We start from the raw sequence: 13,073 nt of genomic DNA on the forward strand, positions 1-13,073 counted from the left end.
TTTCCCTCACTTTGGAAAAATGCAAAGAAGTAGCAATAGTTAATAGACGGTACTTCAGGCTCACTAACTGCTCTGCTTATGCAGATGTCCTTATAATACTTGTGCAAAGCAATAGCTGTATTTCATTTCAACATGTAATAATCAGCTGTACACAGTGAAAGTGGCCGCACGAGTGAAAAAGCTTCCATACCTGGGTTATCCTTAAAATCATTCTAAGCGGTAGAAAAACACTTTTTAATCGTTTCCCCAGTTTAAGATAGCACAGGAAGAGCTTCAACAGTGAACTACTAACCAATCTCAGTACTGGGCACAATTCTGTAGTGCCCTCTGCTGTTTATATTCTCAACAGACTCAATTTTCTATGCTTGAGATCCACCCGTTAAAGACCCTCACCCCTGAAGCCTTGTTGGAAGGATGTGGTTGTGTTATTTCCGTAAGCTTCCAAAACACTTTCTCCTAAGCAGTTTTTTTCTGAATGCATAAAAGAAAGTCAAGAGCAGGTGTGACCTAAAACCCAAATGCAGAAGGTGGAGTGGCTGGTGCTTTTTAGTAATCTAAACAAACTTGACATACGGTAATGGCATCCTAATATGAAACGCCTGTCCCTAGATTTAGTTGTTCCCTTTTGTAAATGAAACATTAGACTGAGCTAAGTTTTAGCATGTTTTTTAATCCGATACTTCAATTAAACATTCATGAGAACACTTAAATTATTAACAAATATTCTCATTTTACCATCATATGCCAGTTTAGATAAAGGCAACATATTGGGGTTTAAGAACAAGTTTGTGTAAACAACTTAAAGTAAGTTCTAGCACGTATTTTGACCTTATGAAAATTCAGTTTAAAAGTACATTTTTCATTATGGTGACAATGAAAGGAGAAGGTTCTAGAAAGAAGAAAAGCAATGTCTGGGAATGCATGAGGAAATTTCCAAGTAAAAGGTCATTGACTGTGAGCAAATAATTTGAAGATAGCAGCGTAATAAAATGTTTTGCACTTTCGCTATTCTGCGTTTCAACAATTTGAGTCATGATTACTAATTCTGAAAAATTTGTGGCACAGTTATGGCCGTGTCTGCGACGACAGGCACTTACCTAGCTCCGTTATTTTACTCTCTTATGCCAGAGGTCAAAACAGGGCACAGCATGCAATCGTACGTACTTCTGTCCATTAAAAGAGCACTCCAGGCACCCGTAGACTGTCTCCCTTTTAGCGCTTCCCATTCCACAAAGGACACAGGGGCCTTTGGGGATGTTGTTATTAAGTAAATTAATTCGGATATGAGACCCTTCTCTGAGATAGCTTGTAGAGAGATCAGTCATGCTCGCAGCTTTTTCATAATAATCCGTAAAAAGGTCCTCCAAGTAAGCATCAGAGTTAGCAATGATAGCCACTGCTCTTTTATCTGAAAAAGAACGCGCACACAGAAAAAAAAAAAAATGATTTGTCATTACATTATGAACTGTTGACAAAACAACCTGTCAATTTAATTACGGAAATAACAGCTGATTCATGAAACCATTCTAAAAATGCCATTACTTCCCATCCAAAGCCCTGGATGATGACAGTTTTTCTTCACTTCCACAGAAGACACCGACAAAAGCCAGAGCTTTTTTGTATATAATCTATATAATTATAATATTTTTAGAAATACACCAAAAAAGTAGGCATGAGGCAAGCTTTTGACAAATTGGTGCCAAATCAAATCACAGCTGTGTGCTTTCCCGTTCAACCATTTTCGTTTTTGCATTTCTAGTTTTATTTTCTAAAAAATGTGAATTTACTTTTTTTTCCCTAGTATTTGCAAAAAAACACAGCACTCCTTAAAATGTTTAAAGAATTTGGAGGACTCCATGTTGGCCTCCTAGCAGATTTCTGAGCATCCAAACACCCCAGGAAGAAATCACTTCTGGAACTACCTACCTTTTCCCTCTCTCTTCGGGGACTGATCAGTTTTAATTGGATGACAAACTTTTAGGCGGCTACAGCTACCGAGTTGTCCCACACCCACTGAGGACCGATTGCCTCAGCGTGGACTGGAGCAGCACTGAGGGCTTGGTCCATAAAAGACCTTTGATCAAGAACAGGATACAATGGAGCAAGGACACCTATCCAGAGCAACCTTTAGAGGGATGCGTTTACTGCTCAACACTTATCTTCTCACTCAGATTTGCAGATTTCCAAAAATATTTACACCAAGGAGTGTTAAAAGTACAGGATCTTGTTCTGAAGAAAATATAGCTACATACGGTGACAGTTCTGTTGGATGTTGAGTTCACATCAGAATGAGAAAAGAGAACTTGAATGGCATCTTGCCCACGTCCCTGCCATGTGAACACAGAGCCTAAAGAGTACATTCAAATATCAAGATTTTTTTTTTTTTATATTTAAACTTAAAGAGTTTGCCCAGAAATATTATTTATAGACTATAACTTGTACTGCATAATGCTACCTGTAAATGGCAGGCATATGAAATAGGCTTAATGTTAACTGAAGTTATCTGTATAATTACTCCATAACGGTTCATCATCAGCCGTAAATTTTTATTTTAAGATCTTTCGAGATTTAAGGAACAACAATACCATAGGTTTGTTATTTGTGAAAGAGTCAGATTCTCAAATAGAAATTTTAGTAACTTTACAATCATTTCAATACACAAGAAATTAAAAGAGGGACATTTTCCATTGAAATTTTCTTCTTTAAACGTTCATCTTGCACACAAAGAAACAAAAATACACTCTTCATGCATTAACTAAGACATTTGGATATAAGCATCAAAAGTCATACTTCGATGAAACAGATTACTCTTTAACCTCCTTAATTTGGTCAGCGAAGATGATCCTGATTTCTCTTTTTCAAATCCTCCTTTTGAAATTGGAGTCACACAGAGTTCTGTAAAAATTAAGGTTTTGGAAGAACATAATATAAAAGCAATAAATGCACAACAGAGTTTAATATGCTTTCTAATCTATAAAGCTAACCATTACTAAACTCAGCTTTGATAATGTTTAGGGACTACGACTGTCCATGTCATATAAATGGAAGCACTGCTTCTGAAGGAGAAACATTTCTATGATCTCTTTTGAAACTAAAAATGAAAAATAATAAGCAAGGTTGTGAGTTCTGTAGTCATCTCTTCCAACATCGAGTCAACTACTGAAAATATTTTTTTTTAAATAAAAATAAGTATCACCTAAGTTTCTATCCATAACTTGAAACAAAACCTTTAAATTGGTATATGAGGATAATTAATTCCAAGAAACTGAAAAAAACCCCATGTTTTAAACTTTCTCAATTGAGAATTCGCTTTAATTATGCAAATACAACTATCAGCTTCGTTGATTATTTCACTGATAGTGACTTTAGGAAAAACGCTGTACATGTACCCACCGTTGCATAAAAGTAAAATAAAATTAAAACGTTTCCAAAACAGAAATTAACGTTGAGCATTATGGAAGTGGCTATAAAGAACTCTATTATCTCTTTTCCTTTTAATCCAGTGACTATGCCTGGTTTGGAGTATATTTAAAGTTTTTACAGCAGGGTAAAGGTATCTCACAGGTCAGTAAAAAGCTGCTTTACAACACAGAGTACCTGTCAGGGAAGTTTTATACTGTGCATGCCAAAGGGCACGGAGCTATTTGCAACTTTTAAACCACAAAGCTGTACAGATCTGCCCAGAAAAAGATTACTTCCCTCACCAGCTCTTTTATGTTGCTGTTTGCAGAAAGGCACAATGTTATAGAGTCGAGCAATTCCTGAAACAGTTTGGTGACTCTCACGGAGCTTCCTGGATTTAAGTACATGTGAATCGGGTGGTTAAAACTTCATCTAACGTTACTCTAGTCAGTGGGGAGTTTTACATTTGATGTTATCAAGTACTGGATCACATCCTAAACTGACTTCCTGATTTATTACAAACAAGATGATCGAAGATGCTCAGAGGGCTGGAGCACCTCTGCTGTGAGGACAGGCTGAGAGTTGGGGTTGTTCAGCCTGGAGAAGAGAAGGCTCCAGGGAGACCTTATAGCAGCCTTCCAGTACCTGAAGGGGGCCTACAGAAAAGATGGGGAGGGACTCTTTATCGGGGAGTGTAGCGATAGGACACAGGGCAACAGCCTCAAATTCAAAGAGGGCAGATTTAGATTGGATATCAGGAAGAAATTCTTTACTGTGAGAGTGGTGAGGCACTGGAACAGGTTGCCCAGGGAAGCTGTGGCTGCCCCATCCCTGGAGGTGTTCAAGGCCAGGCTGGATGGGGCTTTGAGCAACCTGGTCTAGTGGGAGGTGTCCCTGCCCAGGGCAGGGGGGTGGAACTAGGTGATCTTTAAGGTCCCTTCCAACCCGGACCATTCTGTGATTCTGCGATTCTGTGAATCTTGGTAACATTGAAAATATTATAGTGCAAATAAAGTAAATAGCATAAGCACTATCCTTTCCCCAAAAGGAGGAAAACTTATAGGAGCCACGCAATTTTTTTTTTATTAGTTTCCAGTAATTGTTATTATTTCCTCCTAAATATCTTCAGATATCCATATATGGTAATGATGTATCCAACTGAAAGTAAAGCCCCGACAGGCAAAAATGTTAGTTTAGAAGTTCTGCACGCTGCCTTCTTTACTTGGGTCTTTTTACTTGCCTATTCTACGCAAAACTGATCAGATGGTCTCATAAGCCTGTTCCTTATGGGCTAGAAATGTAAGAAAGTGATTTTTTGTTCCACGTGACTGCGGGATTTAAAAAAAAAAAATCACAAGATCATACTTAACTTCTAAAAAAATGTTTCTGCGGCAGACTATTTTCTAGCACCTGCCTTGTGCATAAAATTAAAGCATACCATTGTATGGGATTGGGGCTTATGTATATCAAGAGGAAGAAAACTGTTTTAAAAACTCAGATCATTATAAATAATAGCAGTAATGACAGTAATTCACTTCACTTACCGAAATTACCATCCAAATGAATATAAAGTTCAAATACACTAAAAGCAATAGTTGTATGTGCAGGAAAAACGATGGCTTTGTCACGTCCTTTTGAATTCTGATCTTCAATAATGTGAAACTATAATTTAGACAAGCATCAGAAAAAAAAAGTTACAAATTGAAATGAAAAAATAAACAAAATAATATCTGAACTGTATATATTGAGAATTGTAATGCCGGAGGAAGTTTTGAAACTGAAGATCAAATTTCACAACTGAAGAATTTTATATTAACAACTTTGCATTTTAATAAAGTTTGATACAGAGATAATAACTTGAGATGCATAACTCATTGAAAATTAGGTGAATGATTTATAAATACTAGTAATGGGCAAACCTCAGAAGATTTGTAGGTTCAATTATTCAACCATGCTGAAGAGAGAGAGGGAGAGGGAGGAAGAACATAAGACAGAGAGTAAGATGTCAACCCTTGAAATAATAACAACCTGAACTTCCAAAGTGTTACAGAAGATGAATATAATAATGATAGATAGGTTATACATTTATTGGAGATTCAAACTAAAAAGTAAATTCCACATTTTTGCTGAGGCTTCACCCAAAGCAATGGCTCATTGCCTAGCCATCCTTTCATGCATTTCCCATCCCCCACCCACATAAGCCACACTAACACAAGACCAACTTTAATTCCGTTTACATCAGTTCAATAATATTGATTTACTTCAGATATTTTTCTGAGCTTACATCAGTAAAAATGCAATAAAATCCAGCCATAAAATTATAAAAATGAGCTTTTTATGTTTGTTCATCTAAGTTACAGAACTTTGTCAAACATATTTACCCTCATTGTCTCTCCACGCATTCCAGTATGGACAGTTAACGAGCACTGCCTTGTAGTTCTAATACTTTCCATGACCACGCACAGAATTTCCATCCTACTTTTTCTTGATTGATGGACTAGACAATGGTCAAAGTTTATTTTTCTAAAATCAAGAGGGAGGCAAGAAGGAAATTCAGAGATTATTATCAATTTACAAAGCAGCTAATAGAATTAGTAATTTTAAATCAGTAAGTAAATCACTGTAACTTCTGTCTCATAGCAGTAAAACATCTGACTGAGGAGGTCCCTGAAAACTTAATTTTGATTTTCAGTGTTGGGAACACTCAAAAATTCAAGGAAAGCCAGTTATGTACAAATGTTAGAGAGGATATGTGGGACATCCTAGAAAATTCCAAGCCTGTCCATCTGACGCTGTTCTTAGTGACACTAAGGAACTGTCAATACACTCTAAGTAATGATTTACTTATTTTTTAAAGTGATATAATTAATGTCAGTAAGAATGTATGGAAAATAGATGGTAAAAGCAATAGCTGTCATGCTCTACCTTTGGGCTTCTATAAACCCATGTGATGTTTTGGTTAGAAGCCTGAATGATGCCTATACAAGCTGGCTTACGCTCAGTGGATTAAAAACGGGTTAACTGATACATGTCAACTATAACTGAAAAAAACTATATCACTCAGAAACATGGAACAATCACAAAACAAGTGTTGTAGGAAAATGTCTACAGGCATTGGCTCTTAGACCTACAACACTGAATATTTTCATGAGGAGACTAGGACCTCTTTCCCCCATCCCACCCCCAATTATTAATGATAATGTTTGGAGGTTACAAATAAACCAGGAAAAGGTAGGTACAGAACAAGAGAGGTTATGGATACAAAATAAGGTGCCCCACTTGGTAAATAACTACAAGAAAACAATATATATTTGAAAATACCATATGTCACATCATGGATAGTAAATAATTTACTGGGATGCAACACTGTAATTCACCGGGATGACACTGTGGCCAAGGGATAATCTTTGAAATATAAACTAGTGGATTACACCTAGAATTAGCCACATCAGGTTTCTATGTGTTTGACATTTGTGCTAGCAAGTTTGGTTTGAGAGTCCACAGCTCAGCAAGGATGTTGGAAAAATTGAGACTGCATTGAGAGAAGAGCCACAGAAGGCTATGAAAAATTAAAGTAGAGAAACCTGCTTTGCTTTTCAAAGAAAAGGCTGTGCAATAACCTCATAAAACCTTGAAGTACCTGCATTGGCAATAATGCATATGGCGTTCTGTTCGTCAGACAAAGGCAAAGAAATCCTATTTCTTAAACCTGAAGTTGGGTAATGTCATTCAAAGTAACTTCCAAATTTTCAATAGTATAGGATAACATAGATAGGGCCTTGGATGGACTCTTCCTTTCCAGATTTTTTTTTTTTCCTAAAAGATGTGCTGTAATTCAAGCAAGAATTCATTCAGAAAAATTCTACAGTCTGTGTTACGCAGAAGGTCATGTGTCTAATCCCAGCGATCTAGCCTGAGACTCTTGGAAAATATCAGACGGCAACTGCTATTCATTGGCTAAAAATAATCAAAACCTAACCATTTCAGAGGTTCAACCTAACTGTACGAAACATAATTATAGAACCAGAAAACGAAATAAGTAATACAACCTTGCAGTAAGTTCTTTCAGCAATGTTGGTACTTCAACCTCATGTTTGGTCACTATGCCAAATGAAGCTTTAAAGGCAACAGAATCTGATCCAGCAACATCAAAACCAACATCGTTCATTATCTGATTTCCTCTTCTACCATTAAGTGAAACATCTGATTTGTCTTCATAGTTGAGCAACTGGTAAGACGAGACACCTGAGTAAAAGAAGATAGCCATTGTGTCACGAAAAGTCTGAACACAGTTATTTTTACCCAGCAAGAAAAGAATGAATGGTGCTGTTCCTCCTGTGCTTAACCATTTTGACGTGAAATTCAGAGCTACACTGAGCACTTATTTATCGGTGTCACTACTGATGACTAGCGGTAAGAGAGCGCACAGGGCTCTGAGGGATTTCCGTGCCCCTCTTGGCAGAGTTGTGCCCATGCTTCTGCACGTGACATGTCCTGGGCATGGAATGGTGACTAGGGCTGTTTCTCCATTTCTGTCCGTACCCTTATTCTCCTAAAGTGCTTTTACCTGTACGTATGCTGTTGGTATTTGTACAGACCAGACATGGAGCGTGTTCCGGGTTTAATGACCCAGGCTCTGAAATGACTTTGCGGAGGCCACACAGAGTGTTAAAACTAGAAAGAAAATGAAAGCCACTGTGTGTAAAATAATGCTGAATTTTGTGTAAAGGCAGTACACACGAACCTAACATTTCTTCGTTTTTGCAATATGTGAATGAGACGTGACTGTGCCAGTAACACTAACTTTCCCTTTTACCTGACATGTCACAATTAGAGAGACTTACCACACTTCCCACGTGTGCCTGATGGTTCCAGGGACCATGACAGTTTATTTTGAAGGAAAACAACAGATTAATTCTGACTTACTTGAAAGTTTGCATCAATTTATTGTACAATCAAAGGGCAGATGCCAAAGCTTTTCTATAATGCTTTTTTTTACAAACTTAAATACATTTATGTTACACTGACAGGAAAATATTGGAACACATTGGTTGCCAAATTAAAATGAATAGAGCAGGTAGAACACAGGGATTAGGCATCCAAATACATTTGAGAGCCTGGGTTTTACTCCTTTTTTTTTTTTAATCCTTTAAAGCTTTTAGGATAAACTGACATGAAGTCACCTAGTATGAATCCTGTTTGTCTTTATTTAAAATGAAAATAAAAGGCTCGTATAATTTTCATAACTCTAAAAAGATTGCAAATGCTTGTATTTGTCACATAAAAAATGAAATTCAATTACAAAGTTCTTTGCTTACATTAGAGGACAATACTTTCTGCACGTGACATCTAACCTTTACAGAAAAGACTAGTAAGGTTTTGTGAGACTTTTTAATGAGATCTCATAACCTTTTTCTCAGACTTTTTAATGAGATTTTTCAATTCTTTTCAAGCTGACTTGTCCTGAATGTAAGGCTAGGAGGATTAGTGGGATTCCATTTTTTCTTCCTCATGCTTGCGTCCTGGAATCACCCCTTTGTGGGGTCAACTGATATTTCTGTCTTCTTGTGCTCGTACCGGTTTGTCTCAGTAGAGTTTTAAATTAATGCAATTGTTGTACAATTAATGTGATCAATGCTTTTGTCAAAATGGACCTTTCTTTCAAAGGAAAATAAAGCAATGAAGCTGTTTCGAGAAAACACAGCATGTAGACAAGAATTACACAGACTCTTCAAAGGAGGGTAAAGGAAAACACAGGGAGTCTAGGTCAATTTTGCACCTCCTAATTCTCATGGAATCTCCTCAAAAATTTCTGATACTATATAGAGAAGGGTATTTAAACACAATTAAGCCCTTTAAATACACACAAAAAAAAATTACAAATGTGGAAAAAACAGTCTTATGGAAATCCAATTACTTCAGTCAGATAGCTCTTACCAAATGCTTCTGCCCGTGCAGAGCCCAGTTCAACACCAGTGAGTACTGCCACGAGCAGATGCAGAACTGAGGCCGTTCTTACATACTTAAAAGTGAGTATACAGAGAAAGGCAAACGTTAAAACCAAATTTTAAGTAGCAATTAATCAACATACATCAATACATGTATCAGGAATCTCTTGCAGTTTGTGGAAAAACCACAAGGCTTAATTGAATGTGTTTCATATTAGTTCAGAAAATATCAAGGCTTTCTTTTTTTTACTCTTTTTCCAGAAAGTCCTTTTCTTCCTTTTTTTTTTTACCAGTTGGACTTATACTTTTTTCTTAAACATTTATTACATAACTAAGCAAGACAAATGTTATTACCCCTGTACTAAAGAACCATCGTACTACCTGCACAGTTTAAACTATGTCCACTGGTCTGCGTTTACTAGAAAACATGCATTTTTCCACTTTGAAGAAAGACAGAAATCTTACCTGCAGAAATTTCTTTCTCCCCTTGAAGAATGTCTTTTAACGTGAAAGGTGTTGAAGCAAATTTAGATTTTTTTGACAGCAAACATTTTCTTTTCTTAATCACAAGGCTTAGAGGTTGGTATTTATCAGCTTCACTGAGACTAGGCACTGGAACTAGTCTTCCTCCATCACCGACCTGTTTAACAAAGTTTTTGGTTGCAGCAGCGAACATATTATGACATTTGTAATAATAATAATAAAATGCTCTGTATCAAGAGTAACTTCCAGTAACATCCAAGCGTAACATCAAGCCCATGTTCAATTCTTTTTAGAATGTTCTTTCAAACAAATTAACATGGTGTTGTTTTTTTTAAATAAAATAAATAAAAAGCTGTCAAACTGATCAAGTTATACGTTGCTTGGAAAGAATCAACAGCATCTTAGCTACCAAGCTTCTACGGTGTATTGCTCGAGACTTCTCTCAAAGACCTTCAGTTAAGCTCTCTAATTCTGTATGATGAATAATGAATTACCAGTGTAAACTGATAGGGAAACGGTTGCCCTTTCCTTGGCAGTTTAAGGCTGCTGTTTGAAAACAAAATTTACAACCTCACAAACAGAAGACTAACTTCTGCAACCCTGAGCTTCCCGTGAGGAGTTAGTGATGTATTACTGTTTGTTGTGTCCTTGCTGCAGCTGAATTCTAGTGTTTTCCCAACCACTCCCACAGCAGCGCAGATGGGCTCTGGGAGAGCGCCTGAATTACCCATCCGTGACAGCCAGTAGGTCTGCTGAGACGGTGTTGCCTTTCACCAGCGCTTCCATAACCTCCCTGTGAAAGCTCAGCTGGGGAGTAAGTGGTGTGGAGGTCTTTGGAAACATCTGGGCCGACATGTAAGGTTAGAGATGGCTGGGGGCTTTCATTATGTTATTCTTCTCCTATGGACTCAGCTGTCTGTGGCCCAAGGGGCCAGTTTTGAGACAGGCCAGCCGCACGTATTTGGCTCAGAATACAGAGAAATTTGCTAAATCGTGAGAATTATGCAAAACAACAAAAGTAAAATTGCAGACAGAAGGGAGATTATTGACATAGGATTAAGGAACAGCTCAAGGATCCAAGAGGGAAAACACAAGTGTAAAAAGGTACAAAGTTGTAAAGGGAAAATAGAGAGTCAGCAGCCAGCACCATGGAGGATCTGTGAGGGAGGCAGCAGGAGCCAGCCCCTCCTCATGTAAACGATGACTTGATTTTCTTGCAAGACTGGTGAGCTGCTAAGCCTTGTAGACGTCTTCCAGAGATTCCTTTTGCAGTTACAGCAGGTAAAACATCAGCCACGGGCTTGCAAAGCTGCACTTTAATATGAATATTATCCCTGGTTGCCAGGTAAAAACTTTTCTTTAGTTTTCTTTTTTTCTGAAGTAGGGTTTTCGCATGAAAAGCATTTTAAGGACAGTTTTTATAATATGATCGCTTATTTAATAATTTAACATGTTTCAATTTAGTTCTTTCCAATACTTCCGTAACTATTTTTAGACATTCGGAGTATCAGGAAGTCCAATAAAAAGGCAAAAAGAGGAGTATCTGACCTCAGCTATCTCAGATGAACGGAAAGGCTGCTGGAGCTTTCTGCGTACTCTAGAGGGTGCTGAAAAATCGAAGCTGGTTACACAGAGACCCAACGGAATCATGTGAAACGCTGCAGTTGGGTCTGACTGAAAAAATTCCTATTACACTGCCCTAGCAAAAAAAACCCTGTACATATCTGCTCAATCATAACACATTAACGGAATGTAAAAGGTTTTAAAGGGAAGGAAAAGCTAAGGAAATTCTTAAATTAAGATTGCCCATTCAGTCTTGATTTAGATTTATCCTGTATATGTCTTATAATTGTTTGACAGGATACTATTTTTTCTACAGGTTATTAAGCTCCGCTGGCACTGTTTATTCAACATGCATTTGTATCTCTCTTGCTTAGTTATGTGGTCATAGATCATACTCAATCTGATCCTAGCACTAATTTTGCTAACAAATAGTTTCATTTGATATGTTTACACGGTACTCCTGTTACTCTAACACCCTATAATCCACCGTAAATGCTGCAGCAGCTCTTTGAATCATCCTCATGCCACAGGTCAGAGTGCAACTATATTAACATTAACATGTTCACAAAACCATTCACTAATTTTGCGCATCCAAGTGAAGAAACTTAAGATATTTCCCCCGCCCCTCCAGTACTGGGCACTTTTGGATTTGGCACATGAGTGTACTTACGAACTTCCATCATTTTTGCAGCCTTGGAACTCTTTAATTTTTGGCAACCAATAAATGAAAAACACGCTGTGCACACATTATGCCTGAGTCAGCACCTGAATAAAAAAAATCTTGCCTTGTCTCACCAAGTTGTGCAGATGAAAATCCTTGCTCACATGAGGGTTCAAAGCTACCTCTGGGGGGGTTCCAGGGCTGCAACCTTCCCTACCCCATAGCAAGATCCACGTAACGACAGTGACAAGGCAACCCATCTGCCTTCGTCACGCAGGATGCTTCCTAGAAGAATAAAGGGACTTTTCTAGCCCAATATTAGCCCACCTTTATGCATTATTGGAACGAGGTCAGACTTGAACCCTCACCAGACACCTTAAATAATAAATGAAAAAATATAACCCAAAAAATCCCCCCTACAGATTGCCTAGTATCCATCTATGATGACCTTTGTTCTCAAGTGAGCTCCCCTGAATCATATACAAACTCGTTGGTGTCAGAGACAAAATTATTCCTCCAGTTTGCCCATCTTCTCGATCATGAGAACACACTTTCTTTGCATCACCACTTCTCTCTCTAATTATATACCCTCTGACCCTTGTAAATAAATGAACAAATCAAGACTCTTACTGGCAGAAGCCGCATTTGCTGATTCATCTGCAGAGCAGGTTCATCTACAGTTGGAAGGCGGGATTCTGTGCAAGGAAGAATAAGAAGTGATGTAAAGATATAATGCTCTACTTCTATGGGGTTTTTAAATTGATTTTCCTGGCCCTATCATTCCAGCTTAACTCTGCTCTCTGTTCCTAACTGCCACGCTCTCTCCTGCTTCTGTTTGAGTTGTCCGTCCCCAGCAGACTGCAGCTGTCTGTAAGTTTGCCTGAGGACATCACAAGCTGCAAGATGGGGAGCAGTTTCAAGGTAGCTTATTCAGCTCCATGTGCTGCGATTTCTTTGCTCTATCTTCACCTGGAGCCAACAGCAAGACAGTTTACTTCATATGGCAGATGAGTTCT

The 13,073-nt window shown here is 37.9% G+C and overlaps 1 protein-coding gene across 1 annotated transcript; it reads right to left on the reverse strand.

The window, feature by feature from the left end:
• Positions 1–652: 652 nt before the first annotated feature.
• On the reverse strand, positions 653–10,026 carry PJVK (pejvakin). The gene is made up of 6 exons (XM_074593983.1): positions 9,816–10,026; positions 7,452–7,647; positions 5,784–5,925; positions 4,947–5,064; positions 2,791–2,895; positions 653–1,408 (listed from the first exon to the last, which is right to left on the reverse strand). The coding sequence occupies exons 1-6, from the start codon at positions 10,024–10,026 to the stop codon at positions 1,107–1,109; spliced, it is 1,074 nt and encodes a 357-aa protein (XP_074450084.1). The 3' UTR covers positions 653–1,106.
• Positions 10,027–13,073: the final 3,047 nt, after the last annotated feature.

This window comes from Larus michahellis, chromosome 7 (assembly GCF_964199755.1).
Source record: "Larus michahellis chromosome 7, bLarMic1.1, whole genome shotgun sequence".
Taxonomy (NCBI): domain Eukaryota; kingdom Metazoa; phylum Chordata; class Aves; order Charadriiformes; family Laridae; genus Larus; species Larus michahellis.